The following is a 27,971-nucleotide window of genomic DNA, read 5'->3' on the forward strand; positions in this document are numbered from 1 at the left end:
TACTTAAAAAATTTTTTACCAAATTTCTATCATTTATATATTATAATTAATTAAATAATAATTTTTTATTTCTATTTCTTTTTTTTTTTTTTAGTTTGAAAGCTTAGTGTAGAATAATTTATAAAACTATATTCGGCAATTTTCAAAATTCCTGTATTTTATTTTAAAGTAGAACTTTATATAAATAATATAAAATGTAGAAAAATATTTTTTTGCAGGATGAAAGAAAATAGAATTCGTCTCTAAGGACAAGCTTGAAGTCTCCGTGGAAATCATTTAGTTATCATTTCCGTATACTGATTAGTTCAATTTTTCGCAGGTGCTGCTGTCGATGACATGAATCTCTGTGTGGACCTTCTAAGAATGCTTACGAAATCTCATCGTTATTCGGACACAACGGATGTGAAACGTAAAATCGACGGAGGATAAGAAGCGTCGTAAAACGTTTCGAAGAAATGTAATTCTTAAAAATAAAGAGCTACGAAAAATTCATATCATTAATATTAATATCCCAATCCCAACGCTATCTTTCTGATTACATACAACGTTGACGAAATAAATTATGAATTTCAGATAACAAGCGCGGTGACGAAGAGATCTGTGCGGCAAGACAGCAGTGCACCGAGAAATCATGCAATTTATCATCAATCCATATTCAACGGTCTTTTCAGTACGTCAAGCGATAAGAAGACAGCAACGAAGTTTCAACTTTGCATCTCGATAAAAGAATATTTTAGAATCACGTGTGATCTAATAATAAATTGGCTGATTCTAAGATCTTCTTACACTTCCATATCAAGTTATTCCTGATTCGAATTCAATTCCATTTTAAGATGCGTCACATTTCGAATTTACAAGATCGTGACATATCGATTCGACATTTACACACAATCTAACAGATTTTTTCAGTTTTCAATATCCGTGAGCAGATCCCCGGACGAGTAGATAATCATTATCATTGTCAAGAATCGTCCCTGCTCCCTCGCTCCCGAACCCGCCACCTGCTCGTTGTTGCTAAGCTTGAGATCTTGAATGTCTTTTTTGTTGGCATGGCCCGCGCCGTTGTGAAGAGTACAATAACTACGCGTGTTTCCCCCTCCCGAGCAAGAGGGGGGGGCATCGCGCGACCATAGTCCGCAGATCGCTGTACTAATCGTGCCGTCCGGGCCCGTTTGCTTGCGTCTTTTGCAGGTTTCTTCGCCGGCCTTGGCTGGAGCGGTGACGGCTCGCGGCGCGCCTCGAGGAGCGCGAACAGCGCGGCGACGACGACGACGTCGTCGACGGCGAGCGACGTGCCGGCGCCGCTGACGCCGCACCGTCGTCCCCGGCTGCACTGTCCGTCGCGACACGCCGCCAGTCGCAACAACAATCACCCGAGTATCGGCAGCGGTGGCGGTCTGGCGCATCACGATCGCCGCCACAATTGCTCGCGATGCGGTAAGAGTTACAAGAACGCGTACATCCTGAAACGGCACCTGCTATACGAGTGCGGCAAAGCGCCGTCCTTCAGTTGCCCGCACTGCGCCTTCAGCTCTAAGTACGAGCGCAATCTCAAGGCGCACATCAACCACCGGCACGTCGATCTGCAATCCGCGTTGCCCGGCATCGCCGTCGGTCAGCGAGAAACGCGCCATCAGCACGGCAGGGAGTGACTCGTCATGGTTTGCGAGGTCGCGACGTAAGGCGGCAGTGGATTCTCGATGTTCTTGCGACAAGATCCGAACCGGTTGCGATTTTGTGATTGAGGCTGGGGATACATTCAGAGAGAGTGCCAAAATTAAAAAAAAACCTTGATTTACATCGCGTCGAGTAAACGGAGATGGAGAATTGCGACAATTCCACGCCGTTATACAATATTGTGCCAATCTGAACGATAAACTTCCGCAGGCATTGGGTTTCCGTTAAACTAACTCGAGATATCGCGCCGTTCGCGTTGTTACAAAACAAGTGCCAAAAAGCCGAGTCTAAACCGAAGGATGAGACTGCTCGTGGCTCATCCGAATGGATAGTTTGACGGGTGAAAATTATACTAAAGTTGGCCTTCAATTATATCAACCCAAATAATTTTTTTTAATTGGATAAAAAAATTCCGTTGGTGCGATTAAAAGCCAACTTCAGTGTAATTTTCACGTGTCTGTCAAACTATCCACTCGTATGAGCCACAAGTAGGATCACTTTCCGGTCTAAACAGGGCAAAAGAAATGATTTTTGAGTCTTCAAAATTCAGACGCTCTCTTTTTTTTTTTTTGTTCCTATTTTATTGCACAGATAGATATTATTCGTAATGGAGATCTCTCACTCTGCGTGGTATCGCGTAAAAAGTAGTTTAACGTAAAATGGATATTTAAGAAACATATACCAAAGATACATTTTTGTCTAGCACTGAAACATTAGCGATGTGCATTACATAAGACAATATATATTTCAACTGCGCTATATACTAGGATTTAAAAAATTTTTTCGTTCAATATCGTTTTCCAGAGTAAGAGTCGCGGCAAGATTTACCTGCCGTTTGTACGATATTAGAAAGAAAGGATGAGAAAGAGCGTTTTAACTAAGAAAATGAAGTAAACATTAAAAAACAAAAAAAAAAAAAGAACATTAGTGATCCGCCATCGCGGCGCGAAGCTAGCATTTGTTGGATCCCGTTTAACAATATATATATATATAAATGGATAAAAAGTCGAATAAGAATATTGTTGAATATATCAGACTTGTAGAAGTTGCCAAAAAAGTGCGAAGAAATTGCCTTGTTCTGTTTGTTGCACTTTTGCCAACAATTCCGGACTATCGCACACAACATCTGAATATCTGTTGCCAAACATTGCCGAACAAATATTTTATTATTTTCATTTTTCAAGCGTCGTGTGCACTTTACGCTTTTTTTTTTTTTTTTTTCCCCCTCCCCCCCAAGTCACGTAAAAGCAACAATTAAAAATAACCTAGCAAAAAGTAAGGACACTTTTTTGGGGCATCTTCGAGTCTTCTGCAGATTGCCCAATTATTTTTATACTAATTATAAGTAATGCGAGAATGCGCTCCGATAGAGGCTAAACAACGTAGGAGACCTGAGGCTTGGTCGTCAGTTAGAAGGAGCGGAAAATTCTCGGCGCAACGAAATATCCCCCACATACATAGATTACCGAATTTAGCTCTCTAGTGTAGCCTAGCTTAAGGACTGTTCACCAAATCTAGTCTCAGACCAGTCTGCAACTTCTTGTCGTCTTTAGACGGAGAAATTTCGATAATTTACGATGAAGAGAGATCTTGGCGGTACTGACAGTAGTAAATTCATATAATTATATGATTTTATTACCAATTTTTGCAATTTTTTAAATTTATTTGATAGATTCGCCCAAGAGTTTGTAATATCAAACTTTGATTTTTAAAGAGCAGGCGACAGCATAATTTAGAGTATAATTTCAATGTTCTATAAAGATTACTTTCACAATGCGAAATTTGGATAAATATCAAATTAATTAAAATATAGTTGCAATAATTTATAATTATTTATATTTTCCGCGTTTTGTTGAGATTTGAAATATTTTCATATTAATGGCATCCGTTGTTACTGCCTGAGGAAAAGGCAATTAAATAGTTCTTGTCCGTCATAGAATTGTGCGTAGATCGCGAACTATTCGATGCACCAAACAAATTTTTTTGCAGTCTAAAGATATAATTGTTGTTGATTCGATATTTGGTAAACGTAGAGACGAAATTGATACTGCAAAGTATTTATACGAATAAATTTCCTGGGTGTGTTTGTTCGCGACTTTTCATCTGAATTAAAGTCGTCTAGTCTAGAGAACGGCCTAAGCAGGTCACAACTTATTCTACATTAGATATTTGAGATAGAGAATATAATAAATCAAAGAGGTACATATACTGTGTATGTATTATGTATATCACATACATATTATACGTATGACGTAATGATAATTTACAATGATATATTACCGTACAAGTAGTGAGCTATACACTGCAGTTGGAGGCAGGCAGTCTTTCCATACTTGGTCGGGACAAATTACTCATTAAACTCATTTCCGATCCATTTCAACAGCGAATTTGAAATTTTATTAATTTTTTCCACGATACATTTCGTTAAATAATTATGTGCGTATTTAATTAATCTTTTATATACATTTGTTTTTTTAATTAATTAATTGATTAAATTGGAATACATTGCTGAACGAAAAATGATATTTTCTTCAAAATATAGAGTGGAAATTCAGACAAATGTGTAATCTTATGACAAAAATTTACGCTTCTTTTCCAATTTTATCGAAGTGGATCGAATTTTTGTTCTGTGTGCCATAGGAAGTTAAACAACATTAATCTTCTACTGCATTAACTTCCACATGTGTTTTAATAATTAATTAATTCCGACGATCGGGATGAATGTGACCGATGTAAATACCAATACAACGAGGCGACGCGAGCATCGTTTCAAACACTGTAGAAACATTTGCGAGAATTTTGATGAAATAATCCTCGCGTGTGCCCGACATACGAGCTTCCTTCGAAATCCAACGAATTCGAGAAGATACTCGATTAAGGACCAAAGAATCGACGAAAAACTGTCTGAATTCTAGTCAAGCCCGCCGAGCAGCCTTGTCCCGACCAAGAATAAGATAAACATTATCTTAGGACGACCGTAGAAATGTGGAGAAAGTCTCGTATTTATTCTATAGATCTAGAAAATCTTTGAGTGTTACTCTCTTTCTCTATTCCTCTGTCTTTCTCTCTTTCTCGCTCCCGATATCTATATCTACTTCTCGTATGTATCTCTTTTTCTCTTTGTCCTAGAAATTCGTAGTTTCGAGCTAAGCTCTGCTAGATCTTTGAAGAAGTCTTGAATAATCTCAATTTAGATCTAGACATCGTTGATGATCGATCTGTGTCTGTGCGGTCGTAGCGATCTGCATCTGTCGACTATTGTCTCTAAACTAAATTCACTCGATTGTCCGATATCTTACGATCACGATCGTCCGATCGGTATTCTTGATTCAACATCAAGTCACCATCTTGTGGAATGCGACGTAATTTGATGAAGCGCGATCACAAGTTCGACGAGCAACGACAAAGTATCGCGGGATTCTTTTCCCGCGCGAAATATCGATCGGCACTACTCGTGAAAGCAAACGCGACTGCGAACCTCTCAGCTTCGACGTGCTCCTCTTCGTTGACCTTGAAAATTTCGAAAGTATCTCGCACATCCGAGCGATCTTGCGTTTCCGCTGACTCTTGAATTTTTCCTTTTCTCAGCTTCCTTGCGAAAATCAAATTATTGATAAGGAGATCCTCGTGCGTCGTCCAAATCGACTCCATGTGCCTAAAAATGTGATCAAAACGCGCTGTTGTAAAATGCGACGCCCGCGCGTCGCATATGATATCTAGTTTCTTGTTATGCAACAGGGATCCTTCGATCCTGGTCTGCAGTGTCATCCTTCCGTTTTCGGCGAAGGCGTACAATATCATGATATTCGGCATGAATAATTTAGAAACGACCAGCAAGTTATTCGATAAGATCTGTTTCAGCAATAATCAAAGCAGTAGGACATTTTTTACCATGTCTGAGATACAGCGGAAAGTTTTCTATTACACACATGTTCGACATCTTTCTCAGAGTATATTCGCGGAATACTTTTATCAATATTACAGCGACCAACCCACAATTCACATGTCACCCGACAGAGAATGTTTCGAAAATAATTATGGAAATGTGAGCAAGCGATTTACATATCTGTTGCAATTTTTTCCATACGTGTATGTGCAGAATGCGCGCGATCGACGACGACGTATGCCATTATTGCGTACAGCGTAACGTCGATCTCGCGCGAAACGTGAAAGCAAACGGAATGTGTCTTCCAAGTTTTCCATGTTATCGAACCAGAGATGAGCCGAAGTACACACAGCACGAGAGGGAAAAGCTCTGCTTTTCACGCGATTTCGCAATTTCGCGATTAAAGATGCGAAACGAGATGTACAGTGGCGGAAAGACTGAAAATAAATTTAAAAAAATAAAAAAAAAAAAGAGGAAATTGTACGAAGCGAGAGATATACATTTGTTATTAACGTGTGAGCGACGCGAAACATACGTGCGATTGTCCCAGCATTAAAGATGCAAGCGACGACGTTGCACCTCTCTCGCACGCCGACGAGAAATTTTCCATTTTCAATTCCCCGAATTTCGAAACAAAATTCCAAATATTGACATGTTAATCGGACAGGACTGTTTGTCATTATTTTTTGGCAATTTGAAAGTGTGTCGCGATTGTAAGGCTCGTCTGTTATTCAAATTAATTTAGATCTGCACATAATTGCTTTCAGATCAAATATAATTAATGAAATATAACAGCAAATTTAACACGAACAACAATATGTGACAACGTTAATGGCGATTAATGGCGATTTCTATCGTCGTGCGAGATGTAATATTTGTAAGCAAGCAACAAATTGTAATTGATGCGCGCGATATACGCACGCGTTCGCGTTGATTTTGCGACTTTTGTGCCAATATAAATGAGGCCAGCTATTACGCAATACTCGAGTCATCGTGCAAGCCGATGAATGGCTGTACACGAGATGCCTATAGAGTTATTTTGAAGTCACCTTATATATAAATATATATAAGAAGATAAAGAAGAAGAAATATATATATATATATATATATATATATACACACACACAAAGAGATGAAATATAAAGATTCTATATATATACACATACATGAGTGCATATAGAAACTACATACACGCGCAACTATATATGTAAATATGCATTATAATACATATATATATACATGTATGATTTTTCGGATACGCGGGCGAAACAAGTCTAAAGAGGCAATGCGAAACCAAAGAGATACCTCTAGTTGTTAAGGTGATTGATGATAATAATTAGTACGTAAGCGTTTTGGCTCTCCTTACGTTGGGAGCTCTTCTGGATATACAACTATAAGAATAGAGGACAAAAGAATATAGTAGGAATTCCTTGTAACTCCACGTACAGTGATTTTTCGCATTGCAATATTTTTAGTAGTAAAGAAACTCTCATTTCTTATACTGTGAAATATCCTATACTTTGTTTTATCCACATTGTGGACAACATTTATATTCTGTTGCAACTTTCTCAGGCGTGTTTCGCGTCAAATCTTCGCGAATACTTAATGTTAAAATATTTGCGAACAGTTTTTGCGTTAGTTAGACTTTCTTTTGTGAATTGATGATGCAAATGGAGTTACGCGGAATTTCGTTAAAATGGCGATATAATATTACTGAATAAATGGCCGAGAAAAATGCGTAATATTGTTCATTAATGTAATCAAGATATATCTACGATTTAATCGATCCCATTAGATCAGGGGTCGACAACGCGATTTATTGTTAAACTTACTCGAATTTATGTTATTTCCTAGGTGACCGTCTATATTTTGTACGCGTTAGCTAGATATTTTACGCGTATGATTTAATCATATATGATATCAAACGCGGCCAGCAAGTGCCAAAATATTGCCGACCCCTGCATTACGTACGTGCAAATATATATGCATAAAGTATATTCTTTCTGATTTGTGGTTTTTTGTGCGTATTTTAAATCATTATCATCATTGTGAGTGTATCACTGATAATCGTTGTGTTAGCGAAAATGTTCGACAAATAATAAAGAAATGAATTTAATTATTCAGCCAAAAAGATTTCACTTTATGTCCATATTGTGTGCCGAAAATTCGTCATTTTGTCCGTATTGTTTTTTATTGCGCAGTAGTGGGTTTCTGGGCTCCTGTGTTTTTATACGGTTTTTATACGGTGGTTTGTTTTGTAAACACAATTATGATTTTTATAGGTGAAAGAAGATTGTGCATGAGACTCGTGAAAAAATGTATTGAAAAATTTGATACATAATATCATGATTATTTAATGAATATCGTAATTAATACATATCAAGGGAAGAATTATTGTATTGTGAAAAAAATCTTTTATAATAAGATATTTGTTCATCATCGCATTTTAGCTGATTTGCATCTATTTTCACACTCATATTGACACACTTTTTGTATTCTTTATTTTCAGATCAATTGACGATGACTTCTACCTTTAAACGTCGCACCTGGAGTTCTCATAAGAGTAGTTACCAACGAAATGAATGCGATGAGATTTATCGTTGTCACCTTTGCTCATTTACAACTAGAAGACAGCGTTACTGGTTATTCCATCTAAGAGAATTACATAACTATTAATGTCATTTACCGAAATTACTATTAATCCTGAAGAGGACGAGTGGATCAAGGATTATAATTTAAATCAATTATAATCAACAGAACACGATATAAATGAACAAATTATTTTGTTATAAATAATGCTTATAAAATTATCTCTTTGAACTCAATATTTAGTTTTTTGTATAATACATATATGTAAATACAATATTATATATATACATAATTATAATATAATATATATTACAATATTATTATAATATGTAATAAATATATTATATTAAATATATAATTAATATTATATAATATAGTATTTTACATAATTACATAATTACATAAAATACATATAATCATTAATTATAATTATTGATTATTATTATTATTATAGTTATTAATTGTTATTAATTAATTATTATTAATTGCAATTATTAATTATATTTTATAATAATTATATATTTTTGATAAAGAACAAAAAATTAAAATTTAACGTAGAATAGTAAAATCTTTTTTATAATAGTAAAATATTAAGAATAATAAAATTTTCTGTGCAAAACACTTAAGATATTACATTTTTAAATAAAATTTTACAAATTTTTTATGAGAATTGCATTGTAATAAAACATTTATTTAATGCAAAAATTATTTCAGAAATTTTTAATTTAAAAATTAAAAATTTTTTAAATTAAAACCTTGTCTCATATATTGTATAAAATTTTACTCGTTGGAGATTTGATGAAGTAAAATTATGCAACACTTAATATCAGGTCTATTTCATGTTTATGTCATAATTACGAATGGGAATATCCTATATATTTATCTATTTGCATGATTTATTTCAATATGCATATTTGCATGTTTTCCAGATGTAAAATCTACATTTTTTTTTATTTATTGGGGTGTCGACAAATTTAATCCGCATTTTCCGGTAAACGCGCATTTTATATTACCGATAAAAATAGAAAATTAATGCAAATAATAAGAAATATATGTTATTCTATTTTTTTATTAACATTTTTTAAGATTTCTTTAAAAAAATATTAACCAATTTACACGTTTATCTTTCAATTCGACAATGATACTCGATCATAGAAATTGAATATCCGTAATTATGTTCGATAAAAATTTTTATATTAATTTTTTCGTTTTTCAATTTTTGTCATGCGTCGACGATGTAGCGGCACGCAAGATATATTTATGTTTTAAGGAAACCAAATATAATCCCAGCAATTGTAGTTCATATCAATTCTAATTTTTTAGCAATGCAACAGTCTGACGCAATCCATTCATTTTAGGAGTAATGTTCAAATAATAGATTCTTCATCCTAATATCATTTTGCACATATAAAACTTATCTAATGGCTATTCTCACGCGTATGGGCTTGTTTGATTGTAGGCCAGCAACACTTTCAATATGAACAACATTGGGATAATTACAAGCCCTTCGTCTGCGGCCGCTGCGGTAGAAAGTATAAATGGAAGGCGTCTTTGCAGTGCCACCAAAGAGACGAGTGCGGCAAGGAGCCGCAGTACAAGTGCTACTATTGCGATTACAAGACGAAAATACGATCGAATTGGACTCGCCACGAGAAAACTCACATGAAACAACGTGGACGCAAACAAACATCTGGGGTCACGGTCTAGAGATCGGTGGACTTGCAAAAGTATCGTGAAAAATGGGTCCAGTTTTATAAAAATACTTGAAGGAATCGTTCTTTGCTTCTAGTCATGTCCTCGCAAAAATTTTTGTGCTTCAATTGTGACGTTTCGAAGAATAACGATATACGAAAAATTCGTCATTTTTTTAAATAAGAATATTAGACTCATTTGAATAAATAAATTAACACAAATAATAAAGAGAATTCGAGCTACGCAAGTTGCTAATTACATATTTTTCAGTAACTACAATTGGTACATATTTCGGTCAGGATTTGATCATTTTCAGTATAAATTCTTAGCATTCGCATATTCTGCCAAATAGGATATCCATTGAGTTAACAAAAGTTGCCTTCAGCTAATGCCCTCAATTACTTTTTTCCTACCAGACAGTAAACATTAGCAACATTTAATTTGTATAAACATCTCATTATCCTCACATTATAGATTTGACAGTTTCATAGTTAATTTATTTCCTGACTTCAACTTTTGTTAACTCAATGAATGCTATTTGGCAATGCATAAAGGCACTAAGAGTTTATATTGAAGATTTTCGAAACTTAAAGGTTTCCAAACGCTTTTTCAATTTTTTGTCTGCGATTTTTCGCCGAGTTTTAATGGTTTAAAAATTCCTCGATTTTAATCGTCTGAAAAGAGTTCCCTATTTTTTATTGTAGTGTATTTATTTTTTTAATCTTTATGACAATTTTTTAATTTTTACAACTCGAAATATGTAATATTATTGCGGAAAGAATTACGTTTACCAAACTCATTTCTAATATATCAGGATTTATGCAGGGTATAATCTTTAAAATTTTTCAAAAGCAATGTACATAAATGAGCGATAACTTCCTCCTCAAAGATATCATGTATTTAAGAACAGCTTAAATTATCAAGTTTAAAATGTAAGAATATATTATCCTGACGAAGAATGTATTACATTCCTATTCAAGTGAGCGTAAAAGTTTAACAGACTTAACCAAAGATCGAAGCAACAATTTAGTCTACATACAGATAACTATATTATATCATGTCTCTTGTTGCGAAGCCTTACTTAAGCTAGGTTTTCATAGTTAGCGACAAATTTCCTTAAATGCAATTTGTGAACACGAAAATACTACATATTGCAATTAAAATTAGTGACTGGTAGTTTCAAATGCCGTATAAAATATCATATAACTATGATTGTTAATTATTTCCTTACTATCGAAATGCGACAAATGTCGCATAAGAATATTATAATTAAAGTAGCAATAAGGTAAAAGCTCAATTTACATTATTGGTGTACATTAATGGAATACGAACCAGCAAGACTGCAATAAATCCTATGGTAATTACGTTTTCTTATTGCAACGATTGTTACAAAGAATGACACATCACGAAGCATAGATGTAGAAAGCGAGAAAATATATTACGTTGAATTTAAAGAAAAAAAATATTATAGAGTGTACTAATTTTTGTTATGGAGTGTGCAGTTGCTATTTATTACAGCGTATTACATGATTTTCCTATAATAGTTAAACAATAATCAGAACTGTTAATAATTACGTTGCATCGAAACTGACAAGGGTAATTAATTTTTTTAAGATACCGCTAATGTCTTATGAATATTTTATGAAACAACATATGTATCAAATTTTATAAAATTTATTCAATGACTTCATTACTATAACATATTTGTTTGAATGGTTTGTTATAGCAAAACTTTGCAGTAAAGCGATTTATCCACTTTTATAGAACTTTGAATAAGAAAGGGCATTATTTTAAGTCGTGACTCTGCAAGCTGTTCTTAATAATTAAATAATACAATACGTACAAATGCATAAGTGTTTTGTTGTTTTTACTCTTTTATATAAACATTATTTTGGAGAGGAATTTTTTAGTAAGCAAAATGATCATCGGCTATTTAGGTGATTAAGGATCACTTTTCCCAACATTGGTTAACGTTAATCGACTATTTCAATTTGTTAATAGAATTGCTAATATGAAAGATAAAATATCTTCATTAAAGGTGACAAAAATTTTTAATTTTTTTTTTTTTTATGACGCTATTTTATTCATGTTAGCAATTCTATTCACAAATTGAAATCATCGGTTAACGTTAACCGACGTTGAAAAAAGTGACCCTAAGAGAGACAAGTTATTTACTTAAGTATATATGATTTTTAGAAGACAGAAGCGACGTACTGCATTTTATGTATTTTTTAAATTTGTTTAAGGAAAATGATAAAAATTATTAAAGTGCATTAAAATATGAATATTGTTACATACATTTAAAAAAGATAATTATTTAAAAAAAATAAATTTAAAACATTTCGTAACTAAGATCTAATTTGAAAATTAAAAAACACTGAATTAGAAACTTTTTCAATAATATGTTTATACCTAAAAATTATTTTGCTTAGTTCAAGTATGAATTGTTCATGAAACTTTAGCGTTAGTTTAGGTAAAGGTCAGTTTAAGCCAAACTCAAGGTTTAGTATAACATAGAACTTAAGAAAATAGTGTATTAATATTAAAACCAAATTGTTATTCTGCAATGCATTTTTTATGATACATTACTTACCGCAACGCTGCTCCATCCGATGCCCCTTAGATCTCGGTGCGCCCTTCTTCTCCGTGGCCCTTCAAGGCACTCACACTCGCAAAAATCGCGTCGCGAATACGAAAATCGCACGGCACTTTAAGCGACACTCCCGACGTCGCAGGTGAATCGAACTGTTCAAGCTGCGACGTTACGCGCGAATTCCGTCCGCGCTTCAGACGATCACATTTACGAAATTGGGGCACGATTCTCTCAAAGCAGAGAGCATAAGCTCGAAGAAAGTAAGGTGCGATTAATCATGGGGTCAACCGGATAGCGTGTGGTATCCCAGCAGCATTTCGGTGTCTAACAAACGGAACTGACGAAGTCGCTGGGTTGACTTCTACGCCGCAGATCATATGTTTCATAGTTGCAATTAACCAATCCCATGCTTTCCGGCATGACGTATGTTGACACGTCTGATACTGAAGAGATCCACGGTTTTATCGGGATCCCATGATAAAAACCGATCCTTCCCTCCCCCGAGTCGAGCCCAAAGTCGAAAAAAAAATCGTGTCCCAATATTTATCGTTATGCGTTCATCAAAACGATTCGCCAGAATACGGCACTTCGTACTCGCGCGAAACTATTACGGCACTCTCGGTATAACGACACTCCCGCACTCCCGACGCGCGTTTTATTATATTGCGAAATCACGACGGAACAAATATGACGATTCGAAGCGCGACGCACAAAAGTTTATCTGTAAAAAGAATAAATACATTTATATTACAACAGCATTCAAAACAGGATAGAAATAATAATATTATTATTAAGCTGTACTGTAATTTATTGCTTATTTTACTTGTTAATAGCTTTTTAATAAAGAGAGTAGCAACGGTTAAAATTTTTTTATATTACTTGATGTATCAAGATCAAGACGGTTAGACTCGGTAACTCTAAAGAATTTAGTGTAAAGATGCACTTCGATATATGTATGTATGTACATTTGCTTTTAAAGACATAGTATAAGAATGAAAATTAAAATAAATATATTTATTTTATGTTTTGCCTAAATGATTTATTTCTGTTATGTTAGATTAACTCTTAGAATATATCTTTGAAAATGTTTTTGCATGCAGATCATAAAATGTCAATGTTTTGTTTTTTAATTATTTCGATTTATATTCCTCTCTTTCATAATATTCCGAAAATAATTCTTCCTGAAACAAAGAATTCTTTCCCATCTTCTCGAAGATAAAACCAGAATAAATTTCCTTCAAAATAATATGAATAATATTGATTTCATTTCAATTATGCATCTTTTGGCGTGTTTTCAATCATGTCATTTCGCACATCGCAAAATGATTCTCCTGATCCCGTGCCTTCGACTTCCGTTTATCTTGTTCGTTATTTATTAGGAACGTCAGCAACTTTGTGAAATCATTAATATTCTGTGATCAATTCTAATCGTTTTCTATTTGTTTAATTGCAGATTTACAACCGCAAAGACAGAAGCAAAAGAGCACGGTCAAATGGACAAGAAAACAATTCACATGTTACGAATGCAACAAGATATTCTTGAATCAAGGCTGTCTCTGGAGTCATAAAAGAAACGAATGTACACAGACGCGGAACTTTATTTGCGAGAATTGCAACAAATCTTACTTGTTGAAGTCATCTCTTATGAAACATAAAAGATACGAGTGCGGCCGACCACGGCAGTTTATTTGCGACCTATGCAAGAAACGTTTTATATATAATCATCATTTAAAAGCGCACCTAAAATTGGTACATAATTTACAACCGGTAAAAATTGGATAAATTTTCACAAGCAACAGATATAAAAATTATTTGATTAACAACGGAAATGTACTAAATTATATTGTTCTAAAAGATCCTGGATTTTTATTTTGTATTGTTGAAATATATTTTTATTTTATATTTTGTATTTTGAGAACATATTTTTTATGTTATAGTTTGTATTTTGATAATACGCGAGTGATATAATTTTTTACACACACATACACAATTTTTATATTAATGTATAAATTTTGTAATATTAATTTTTTTGCAATATTAATTTTTGTAATATTTTGTAATATCAATTTTTAAGAAAAAACATGTTCCAATAAATAACGAAATTTCTTCTATAAGCAATTAAATATTTTGTCTTGATAATAGCAAATTTAAAGAAGTGTATTTTTGTACTACAATTGTTGGACGATGATTATTTTGGAACGTAAATAAAAACATGATATAATATTATACTTTTTAAGCTATATGTTAAAATTACATACTTTCTTAGTTCCTCGTTTTTATACAAAATGATTTACTCGATATTTTCAGCTATGTATGGCTCTGTATCGCAAATTGAGACTCATGCAGCAACAATCGCTAGAGTGTCGCTCTTTTTTTATTAAACCGCACATACTAATCAATTAATTACCTTTTTTCAGGTGACGCGTGGAAATTCCAGCGGAAAATTTACATGAAGAAGCTGTATCTGAGGCCAGGCCTGTGCAAAGAAAGTCTGCGACAGTGTGACTAATATTTAAGCGCCATTATTTTGTAGAAATTTGAATACAAGAAGTATCTTGTTAATTATTTTGCAGATGTGAGCTTTATGATTGATTATATTTATAATGCAATGTTGTTGCACACGTAGAGATTTCACCACACAATTGTTTTAGATTCACAATTAAATTAATCAAAATAGAGAATTTGGTAACATATTTATATATATAAAATATTGTAAATAATATTGCCTCAATTTTATGTTTTGTATATAATTACTTTTAGTACATCATAAAATCTAATAATAAGGTGCGGTATCTAAATAAAACATTTTGTAAATAACATACATAACTAAAAAAAGAGCATGATATTCTAATGATATTAAAAATAATCATGACGGTAATCTGCATTATGAATTTCAAAGCATCGAAAGATTACTCAGACTTTTCGAGATTGAATCAATTAAACGACTTCTATTTCTAATTGCCATTAGTTTCTTTGTCATTTTCAGTCAACGTCCAGCAGATCGGCGAAATCATACGTCTATCAACTTTGCGGCAAGACCTACTCTTGGAAACATTCCCTGTTTTTGACACTTGCGAGAATGTAATAAACCGCCGCAGTTTAGATGCAAGTACTACCGGAAGAAGTTCAAGCAGCATTGCAACATGAAGAGGCATATAAAACACTTCCATGAAGATAATTAAAGAGAAAAAGAAGATTAGATTAATCGGGAAAAAATGTTAAATTGTCGTTGATAATATAAAAAAACTTAGGAAAACATCTTTTTCATCGACATGCTTTTAATAATTTTCGAAACAAGAGAAAAAATGTGCTGCCTCGAAGATGGAATAAGAAAAGAAAACGGAGCACGAACGTCACGTGTTTCTTCCCATCGATAAAGAAGATAGAGAAGAATGTATTTCTAGCATTATATTTTTATTTTTTAGCATTGTTTTGTTAAGATTGAATTTAATTATCAAAAATAAAGAATCTGTCATTTTTCTTTCTTATCTGTTACAAGCTTGGTGAAATAATCTCGCTATCACTGGAAGATCTGCTTTAATCCATCGGGAATTATTAACCGCTCTTCCACGTCCTTCACAATTCCACTGAACAAACCCTCAAGTTGTACAATAAAAATTTATATTTCCACAAATTGCACCTAGCCTAACTCCCATCCACGTCACTCGCAAGACATTCGAAAATGTTTATTAATGAATATAAGGATCATCATTCGTTAATTAACGTCTTTCTGTCTCTACCTTTGTGAAAGAAAGAATCGTGAATCTCGAAGATTTCATGCAACTCTGAATGCTTACTTCCGCATTATCTTTGATTCTGCATTTTATCACGCATCTGATTACTATTCGTCTTCTTGGTAGCGAATCTCGTTTACTTGGCCTGTTTTCGCTAATTATTAATCTTTGGTGTGCTTTAAAGGTGATGTTATGAAAAAAAAATCACGTCGAAGCCGACGACTCATAGTCATCGGCAGCTTTCTACCTGCTTTTGTGGGATATTTTACATATGCGCATATTCTAATCTACCATACAATATAAATCTCGATCATCCTTTCAAATGGTTCCCCGAAACGATTTTTTCAGCACAAATACGTCAAGCTTGCATTTTCGATGCACGTGACAAATTTGCTTCACGAAAATCACAAGCAGGACGTGTTTGTGCGCATTTCTAAAAGTACTCGTAAATAAAGACACGATAAAGATAGCGATATTTTAACCACTATATCGTGTCATTTATTTCTTTAACTACATGAAGATTTTGCAACCAGCAACGTAGAAGATCATCCGCAAAATTACCGACATTAATTTTCAATTATTTTCTTGTTAAACTTTTGATTAATTAACAATATAGCACTAACGAAGTAGCGACATGACCTTCTTTACATTAATTTATTCATTCATATATATACATATATAGTAAACACAAATGCCTGCTTGAAGAGATCATTTGTGCTTTCAAAGATCACGCGCACTCTCTTATTGTTCCACCGTTTCGTCAAGATTCAGTGATGAACACTTTTGTTCTCTAAATTTCAGGTCAGCGGCATGTTTGTCCCAAATGTGGCAGGAGCTACAAGGCCAAAAGCAGCGTATCGCGTCACTTAAAACTCGAATGTGACAAGATGCCACAGTACAAGTGTACGATTTGCAAAAGAGAGTTCCATCAAATTGACAACTGCAAGCGTCACGTCAAGAGTGTTCATCATGAAGACATCACTAAAGACTACATAGAGTTTAGCGTATCGCTGCAAAGTCGCATCGCGTCGGCAATGAAGAAGAACTCCAAACGTATTATTGCGAACGCGCGCATTCAACGCGCGTTTTTGATGTCGAAACTTCATTTATCATACCCGAGCAACCTATGAAGCTTTGTCGTCGACTAGTAAATAGGTCTTTGATGTTTGATGAATATAAAAATCAGTTTATGCGTATCATGCGTTAAATTGGCAGACTGATTAGTATCTAATTGTAAATTCAGCGAATTTTAGAGAGACTACGCGTTTCGCTACTTCAAAAATTGTATATTTCGAAGAGTATAATGCCTCGAATTATTGCCATATTTTGTAGTAAGTTTGTGGATATATTGTGATACTTTTTGCGATTTACTGCGATACATAAAAGTATCGATAAAATTACAAGAAGAAGCTGAAATTTCTTAAGGACTGATAGATTGTATTATTATTGAAAGTCCTATTTTGCGAGGATTATGGAATATAAGTGATTGGTATCCTTTATACGATCCTTTGCGAAAAGGTTATCTGAAAGATTAGAAGTTCAAGAAGAAGTTCAAAATTTAATATAATTAGTCAAGATGGAAATTACAACGAAAGGAAGAACGTCGATGATGTACTGAAGAATAGATAAGAATACGCAGAAAGAACTACCGCGGGAAGAACATAATTATATAATCAGTACTTCCTGCGAAGAATTTCTAAATGAAAAAGAGAGAGAATGAATCTGTTTTATCAAATTAAAACTATTATTAATCTGTTTTATCAAATTAAAAGAAAACTAATTAACTTTCAGCTTTTATCGAGATCGAAGATGACACTTCGCAAAATTTGCACTTTATGTCCTTATAATGCTATTGTATGCAATTAGTTTTTACTCAACACTTGTTCTTTGTTTCTTTGCATATACAGTGGCGGATCTACTTATAAACTAATAAATCCGCGATGCCAAGGACATTACATGTATCACTTGTCATGTATAAATTGTACATATTTTTTTAATCTTAAAATTTATTAATTGTTTTATTAAATCAAACTCGTGTTAATAACAATGAAATTTACATTCATTATAATTTTTATGTATATCTTTTTATGTATATCTTTTTAATACGGTGAATTTTTTTTATGCGTATATTTTATACGTATATTAATTTTATTAGAAGTAATTCTTTTATAATAAGTAGACGAATAATTGTGATATTCTTTTTAAATTATTATATATTTTAATGTGAACGTTTTTTTAAAAGATTTTAATAGAAGAATAAAATCAAGAAATATCAATTTTAAATCCCCAAAAATGTGAATCCGCCACTGGTTACGTAACTTAAGATGTTAGTTTATTTGTTAATTGCATGTATAATTATATTGTAACAAATACATTATCTCATCTCAGTGGTAGAGGGTTTTCATAATAAAACTATCAATGCTATTAGATTACGCTGATATATAAAAATATAGAGAATATCCGTGTTGATTGTATTGATCGACGCACAATACCGATGATTGAAAGGCGGGGAATTGTAATCGCAAATAAGCTGAGGTGATAATTTCAAAATTAAGAGCTACTAATGCTGCGCACCGCTCGAAGATTCCTTTTCGCTTATTCTGTGAGTGAGAAAATTCTGTGATAAGTTCACTAATTCTTGTTTTCGGATGTTAAACGGAACATTCACCGAGGCCTTAGTTAAATATGACCCCGTTTGCGGTGTTTAATTGTAGTTTATTATCATTTTAATATAACAAGTGCTCTAGATTACGCGATAATAAAATTATTATTAATACGCCTAGTTGCCAATGCTTCACAACCTGTCACTAGTCGATTTTATCAATAAGATCATTTGTAAATGGCAGTGCTATCTGAAGATGCAACCACGAAGACTTGGAAGATTATCACGTTCAAGAAGAATCGAATCACATATTTAGAATATTTCTTTTTTTATTTGTAAAAGCACTTTAACATATAACTCTAGCTTGAATGTAAGCTATCCATCAAACTTCGTTAAGCAAAGTGTATAAATAGTTCCTTAAATTTGCAAAAAGAATCCATCATTTTGTATATGTTGTCAAAGTACTAACGTTATCATTCATTTTCAAATTCAAATGGCTGGTTTGATTGAAACCGATCGAAGATGAAATAGAGAGTCGGAGACAATAACGCATCGCGAAGATTACAAGCCGATTAAATCTATCGAATGTCGAATACGCATCGTGCGTAACTAATCACCGTTCGAATTTTGCTTTCAGGTAGAACGGAGAGGTCGTCGAGGACCCCGCTCACTTGATGTTTACAGAAACCGTATCCCTGCTTCCAGTGCCATCGATCTTACGCGAACAAGAGCACCTTGAACCGCCACCTGCGAGAGGAGTGCAACAAGTTGCCGCAATACTTGTGCTGCTATTGTAATAAGGCGATTCATCAGCGATGCAACTTCCAGCGGCACATGTGGACAGTTCACGGACACATACTGTGATCCCGCGAGCTCGGCAATGATCGATTCATCGATTGTTTTAAGCAATCAACTGCGCCGTTATGATTGCGCGATTAGATCCATTTTAATTATTGAGCGAAACAACTAACGCTTTTGTTATTCGTTTTTAGACATGAGATTTTATGCACGTCTTATATAAGATTGTTGAATAGTAAAAATCAAACATATTAGTTATTTTCTGAAAGTCATATTAGTCAATTAGTTATTCGTTTTTTGAAATGTACATAAAAAAATTGATGATATGCGCCTTCTCGTTCAAGGGCGCGCCATGTTAGAATGTCTTAACGCACTGCGGACCGCAGATGTGTTTTATTTTTGTCGAAAATTGTCAGTTCACGTCTATCGAGTATCTTTGCGCGACGTTTTTATCAAACAAAAATATCTGTGTCCGTAAAGGTTAGAATCAAATTTATACAGTGTGTTAATGCAGTCCAGGAGATGCAAAAAGTTTATATGAAACCTGTGTTCGAAAATACTTTATTAAAACGTTATAAGCGTTCAAAGATTCACGAGAGTTGTTCGGTAATTATTCAGATAAAATTGTATCTCACCGATTTCTCTGCCGCTGAGATATATTGTAGGGAAGGTTTTTCTGAGTAAATCCCCGCACGAAACATGTGGAGAACAGCACTGGTTTCAGAGATATAACAAGTTAAATTTTCCTCTGCTAATTAAGTACCTTTACAGTACATGCATAAATTTAATTTCTTATATCTCTACAACCAGTGCCGTCCCCCACGTGGTTCTTACGCGGGGATTTACTCAGAAAAACCTCCCTTACAATATATTTCAGCGGCAGAAGAATTGGTAAGGTGTAATCTAAATAATTACCGAACAATTCTTCTCGTGCATCTTTGAACGCTTAACAATGCATAACTTTAAGCATTTTCGAACACAGATTTATAAACTTTTTTCACTTATTGGACCCCATTAACATATAAATTTGATCCCAATCTTTATGGACCCTGTATATATTTTCCATAAAAAATGGAATTTTTATACAATCAGCATCATACGGTCCGCAATGTGTTAAGACGGAGAACCACCGAGAAACGTTGACTGTTATACGAAATTTATTCTATTTATTTATTTAAAAAATGGGTTTACTCTTGCTTTTAATCGTCATCCGTTATTTTATCGCGTGTATGTTTTTTAACCATGGAAGAAAATATTGAATTTCAATGACATTAAATTATTAAATATTATAATTTTAATTATTTTATATAATCACACAAATATAAATATATGTAAATATTAAATTTTTAAATTATCTAATCATTACTGCTGACACCTATAGAGTAAAGATGTATATAATGGTCTCCTTATAGTAATAGTAATAATAACTTTTCAAATCATTGTACAGCGATCGATACATAAGAAAATCATCTCTATATGTACCGCTTCGTAATCGATATGCTGCACATAAGTGTGAAAATAAGATTTAGTTTCTTTACGATTGAACTATTATTGTGAATTTAAAATTGTTAACAGCAAGTGATTTCTTTACATAGATTGTTATATGTATATGCTTAACTATTGCCGAGCTTGTGGTTTATTCTATTTGTACAGCACTCTATTGTTTTTGTACAAAAATAAAAAAATAAAATAAAATAAAAACACGAATCATCTGTGCTAATTTATGAATAAAATAAGCACACACAGAAGATGCACTTTGAAGGCAAACAATGATAAAGAAAGCTATAAGAACCAGAAGCACGATTGTCTCCGAGCGCAAAAACTATTAATTGCTATTAATCAATATATAAAGAATGTTTCGGCCACATCAGCACGAGAAAATATGAAAAAAGGTTCAAGTTATATGAAAAGTAAAAAAGAAAGATTAAATTCGAGCATAAACGAGCAAAAAAAATTACAATTTTATTTATAATTACTATAGAAAATCACGATATGATCAAATTTTTTAATTTAAAATATTTTTTATTATTTTTTCCTACTTTCGTTCATCCATAAGCGGAAATTATTACTTTGCTAAAAGTTATTAATTTGTTCAGAAAAAACTTTATTGTTTGTTAACCGCTTGACGCTCGGATTTTTCTGCAATAAAGTGTTAAAAATAAATGTAATTTTTATGCCCTTATATAGCCCTCGCGAATATCGAGGCCGAATTAACTCAGGCTTGGGCATTAAGAGATTAATATAAGAAGTAGCCGAGAGAGTTCTTGGCTATGTTAACGAATGGAAACGTTTCAGAGTGACGATTTAATACGGAAAAGGAAAGGAGGCTTCTATAATGCAAGAATTTTATATGACAGCATACGCGAGAAATGTGGTAGCGGGCTATAGAAGACTGCATGCTCTGTTACGACAATCAATTTTCAGTAAAAATACCACAAAACAATGAAAAAGAAAAAAACGCGTCATATACGCTAGAAGAAACGAAAGAATGTATCTGTATGCATACGTGCAGTTACACAGACATTTGTATTCAATTGACGTAAAGATTATTTGAAATCACACGCGTTTTAAGACACGTCTGAAAATATCGAAATTATTGATTAATATTAATATATATTATATATATTAAGCATTATTATATTTCCTATACATGATTGGTGAAATTCTCATGACGCTACATTTAGCTAAAATGTTTTATTGCTATTGTATTTCGATCGAATTTATATTGCACAAAAATAAATAAATAGAAATATCTTTCTATATATACACATATATATATTGAGTTTTTATTGCTAGTTAATAATTTAACGTTATTATCCTGCTAGAATCTACTGCTGAACCTTTGAAAAGAAATTGTGCCGAAAAATAAAAAAGAAGAAGCTGTTTTAATTCAATATCTTAGTCTTTAATTATTCTTAATTAAATCTTATTATCTTATAATTTTTTAGCACTAGAACGAGTATCCGCATAATGATTCTAAAAACCTCACGAAAACTATCGTATTATTAAATCTTTCCTATTTAGTTGTTTCAACTTTTTTAGTTAAACGTTTGTCTATATTTTCGTCCTAGCATGCGTTTAAGTAACATGTTATAGCTAACTGTAAAATCTGTAATTTTTAAAAAGATACGAGTCAACAAAATTAATATTACAAGAAAACTAAAATGCTTAGACGCAACTCTATCTCCTACATGTGGATGTGGATTTTTTTTATTAATTACTTCTTATGAAAACCAATCTGTAGTATTGATTTCAAAATGATCGACTCGAATAAATTGTTATATTTATCGCGAGCCGAGCGCAAAAAAGTTTAAAGAAGGCCGTCGATGAAATCAGCGATCTCACCGTCGGCCTTTATGCGACTTGTTTCAGAATTCAAAAGGGAACACTGCCGCGTGAACTATGACCGGCCATTCACGTGTCACAAGTGCGGCAAGCGTTACACGTGGACGGACTCTCTGACGAGGCATCTGCGCGAGGGCTGCGGCGTGCTGCCGAAGCACAATTGCACGGTATGCGGCAGGAAATTCAGGCGCAAGGATTATCTTCTACGTCACGAGAACAACGTTCACAAATAGAATTACTTTTCTCGAGGAAGTGGAACCCGTCGTCGGGAAGAAGCGAGCCTATTTCGAAAGAACTATTACTGCGATTGAACAATATAAATGATATTGTCCCACCGTGCTGGGTGATCGATATTATTTAAGTATTCAAGTGTGATTCTTTTTTGCTCATGAAACAAGGCACAACAGAATGACTGATTTTTATAATAAAATGAAGAAGTAAAAATTAATTCCTATTATGCGTGTTTATGTACGTCGCATCGTCCGCGTTTAAGGAAAAATATTTCTAAATGATTATCTTTTATCGGGGACAATATTTTGCTTTCATATATAAAGTAAATCATTATGAAAAACGAAACGTCTCAAGGCAATATAGTTTAGTTTGTAGAAAATGACTATACAAGTGTGATTAGAAGAGATAATTTTTTGGCAATGTTGATAACTTTTTTTTATAACATTTAGCTCAATAAATATAGATACACTCTTTTTTTCAACAGCTAAACTTATGGAATATTGCTAAATTTGTTTAAAGAAATATTTTTTATAGATATACGTTTATATATATATATATATACCTCGTTTATTTAACAAGAAATCAAGCAGGACAATCCTATATATTTAAGATGAAAAATAACAGAATTTCCGTCGAATGGTTAACTATGTGAGATGTGTGAGAAAGTTTTTCGCGCGATGTGAAACAGCAGCAATAATTTTTTGAAAAGTGATAGTTTATATTAACGTGTAATAATTTTTCTACGAATACGGGCAGTTGGTATTTGCAAGTATACTTAAACGCAAAATTGCGAGGCAATGAATGTAAAATTGTCGCTTTTTATTGCCGACGTATATGCAATATAGAATTATGTGTATCGTCATGTAATTGTCAAACAATAAAATACCAGCCACGCTTTTCCGTATTTCTATATAACTTATCATTTTTTATAAAACATTGAAAGCGTATATAATGATAAAAAAACATAGTAAAAGTCATGTTTGTGAGTATTTTGTATGGTGAATATAGTATAAAAACAAAAAAAAATACAAAATTTTGCTAGAAAAAGAATTTACTCAGGTAACAAAGTGTCATCAATAAAATGACAATACGTAATTTGACGGCGTTGTATTGGCGATACTTTGCTACCTGGATTAGTCGTTGGTAAAATGTGTAGCTTGATGCGTTCGCAATTAAAGTCATATATGATTTGAAAATAATGGAATGAATACGAGTGAAGATTCAATGAGTGTGGCAAGGATTAAATATTGTATGCACTGCACTAAGATAAAACGGACAAGCAATACTGTGCACCATAGACGATATGTAAGTTGTAGATGATAAATGTTTTACTGACAATTGTTATTGTAAACGAGTCAACGGCAATGAATTATTATGTAAGACAGGACATAGAATCGTATAATAAGTTTTCTAAATGATGGAATCTAAACACTCAGCGTGTAGAAAATATAGCGTTGCTACATTTTTTGATCTGCATTCTTTCTTAACATCGCTGTTCCCAAGATTTATAAATTTAGATAGTAATTTTAGTTTTTTTTCTTTTTTTTGTTACATCGTCTGTTATACTTATAAAGATAAGAAAATATATTCAAAATAAATTTTTCGAAATAAAATAACTTTTTAAAAGAATGAAAAATGATCCATTAGATAAATATATTACAGCAATGATAACATGCATTCGTGTAATACTTTAAAACAGTAGCTTACAAAAGGGATAATAACTAATAACATAATGATTGTGTGGGATAAGGAATTAAAAAAGAAACATTTAGATATTTGTATCATTAAAAAGAAAGAGTTAATTTAAAAATCTAATCGACAAGATCGATCGGACGATCGCATTAATTAATGATACAGATAAAACACAAATACATATTTTATTCCGTGTGAATGGATTTGCATCAATAAATGTTCGAATGCATTAACATGTCGTCCATTGTTTCTTTTTCAGATTCAGTACAGTACAGCATGCCGGACTATTATAAGAGATTAGGCAGACACTTCTGCTCGGCTTGTGGAAAAGAGTATAGATGGATGCAATCGTTGATCAGGCACAAACGAGAAGAGTGTGGAAAGGATCCGCAGCATACTTGTAGCGTATGCGGTATAAGGATCCGACACAAGTGGATGCTTAAGAAGCATCTGGTCAACGTTCACTTCTGGGACTTCCGGAATGGCAAGAAGATCTAAAACGACCGACGATATTCCGAATTTTATGTAATGCCCGACCGAAAGCTTTACATTTGATTTTTGTTTTTTTGGAGGAAGGAGGATTAAATTCCAAAAATATATACTTATTCAGATAACACAGCTTGAGATGTAGAAAGTAAACGTTAAAGAATCCCAAAGCAACCATACACATACTATTATTCTTGCTTTCGTATAATTCAATTTTTCATTATCGGTCATATAAAAGTTTGAATTTGCAATATTAAGTAACATTATTAATATTATTGTTAAACATAATTATAAATAATCATAATACTACACAATTTGTGCAAGTATTATCCTAGTCAGAAGAAAAATAAAAAATTAAATTATTGAAATAATGATCCTGGAAATTAGATAAAAAATATCACACTTGTTTGAAATTTATCATTATATTTTAATAATAGAAATTTATATGTATTTTACTATTGCTAGTGATAATTATTTTTTAGAAGATTTTGTACTCGCTTGATACATGTACCTTTCGTACGCAATCGAAGGGATATTTATAGAAAAAGTTATATAGACTGTGAGATGAATTACCGATTGTAATTTGTTCTCTATGCAAATAAAAATGGAAAATACAAAAATTACTTCGATCTGTTATATGTACATAATGTGATATAATACAAAAAGAATAAATTATGACTTGAAGAAAATGCGAAGAACCTATCGCGCCCGTTTTCTATTAAGCTCTTACATAAACTTTCATCGAAAAAATTAAAATTATTTTACCAACAAACAAACTTGTCTGGCGTTATTATTTTAAACTTGCCTTTAGAAACAACTTTGAAAAGATATTTTATTAACATTACACTAACTTAAAATGTATGAAATGTGACTAATCTAATCAAATAATTTCTCTCCAAAAGAATACGAATCTACAACGATTTGAAATGACAAGCGTGCTTTCTTTTGTTTTTCAGATTACAAAGCCAGCAAGCAAAGATACGAAAAATATCACTGGCAGTATCGCGGTGAATACACTTGTGACGTTTGCGGGAAGAAATATAAGTGGAAACCGTCTCTGACGAGACACAAACGCGAAGATCATCATTAAAGCAGCAAAGAATGAACTTAAATTTCAACTTGGACGATATTTTATTGATCTTTATAACTATATTATGACCAAATAAATAAATGTATTCTGATGTGTAAAATAAAATATTAGATGGTAATACAACGATGTTGTTTGTTTTCACCGTTTGCTTCCCTTTTTTATTGTGCAACAAATTAGTGTGCGTTGTGCATCGTTATGATCACTAGCGGATCCTGGGATGGAGGGGGGGGGAGGGGTTTGAGGTTAAACCCCCCCTCTTCCAAGTTAAAAAAAATCAATTTTGCTGGATCCGTTTCAAGAATCTTGGTAAAAAATGCATTAAAGCAGGTCAAAACCCTCCCTATTATCGACATCGGGATCCGCTAGTGGTTATGATTATAATTTATTATTTATCCGCGTTTATTTAAAAAATGTGGCATGAATTTAAATAACTTTCTTTTGTTTTTCAGATTTCATCGAGCAAAAACACGAAGAATATCACGGGCAGAACCGCGGTAAATATAGTTGTAACGTTTGCGAGAGGAAGTATAAGTGGAGATCGTCTCTGTGGAGACACAAACGCGAAGAGTGCGGCAAAGAGCGGCAGTGTCTATGTCCTCTTTGTGGCAAGAAATTCGTACACAAGCATCATCTCAAGCATCATTATGAAACACAGCACATGCAAACTTCGAGACGCAAACTCCACAAATCTAATCCGTAAAAAGAATCTTTCTTGAATAAATCTTTCTTATCTGATATACAATGTCAAATTACGATACGCTTCAACATGTCGAAGCGCTAAAGAACAAGCTAAAATTTCAACTTAGGCGCTATTTCATTGATCTTCATAACTATATATATTAGGAATTTTATCTTTATAATTTTATAAATTTTAATCTTTAATCTTTATAATTTTATAAATTTTAATCTTTAATCTTTATAATTTTATAAATTTTAATCTTTAATCTTTATAATTGTGTTATGAACAATGAATACCTGATGTACAAAATAAAATATGGATGATAATACAACGATGTTGTTTGTTTTCGCCGTTTGCTTCCCTTTTTCATTACGCACCAAGTTAGTGTGCGTTGTACATTGTTATGATTATAATTTATTATTTATGCGTGTTTATTTAAGAAAAGTGTGGCATGAATTTAAATACACATGTAAAATATTAAATCTGTATTCGATTGTGTAATTTGTTGCAACAATTCGATTGGCGTGATAAATTGCCGCAACTTTTTTCTTATCATACTACTGCAATTTTTAGAAGCAATTTGGTTGCAATGATTGCATAATGATTTAGATCCTAATTCTAACAACTAGTTGCACGCAATTGTAGTGATATTTTCGGAGAGTGAATTGTTGTTATTGCCTTAGAGAGACAACAATATTTTATATGTCGTACCAATATAATCGTAGTATTTTATTTTGAAGTTGGCAATAGGGTTTAGTTTATATACAATTAAAATTTATTAGAAATTATTTTAATTGCATGTAGTGTGACGAGTCACAAAAGTAATTGCTGCAACTAGCAAGTTGCGACAACTAAATCGCTGCAATAAGTTGCATGA

General features: G+C 32.9%; 1 protein-coding gene across 6 annotated transcripts in view; it reads left to right on the forward strand.

Moving 5' to 3' along the window:
- lola (longitudinals lacking) overlaps positions 1–27,971 on the forward strand; it is a 205,232-nt gene that overhangs the window by 158,301 nt on the left and 18,960 nt on the right. The window contains exon 7 of one of the 6 annotated variants that reach the window (XM_067348273.1): positions 13,891–14,563. The exons of the other annotated variants lie outside the window; for them this stretch is intronic. Within the exon in view, the coding sequence (XP_067204374.1) occupies positions 13,891–14,219 (329 nt within the window). The 3' untranslated portion in view covers positions 14,220–14,563. Of the gene's footprint in view, positions 1–13,890; positions 14,564–27,971 lie in introns of those variants that run through there. 6 annotated transcript variants of the gene reach the window in all.

This window comes from Linepithema humile, chromosome 1 (genome assembly GCF_040581485.1).
Source record: "Linepithema humile isolate Giens D197 chromosome 1, Lhum_UNIL_v1.0, whole genome shotgun sequence".
Classification (NCBI taxonomy): Eukaryota; Metazoa; Arthropoda; class Insecta; order Hymenoptera; family Formicidae; genus Linepithema; species Linepithema humile.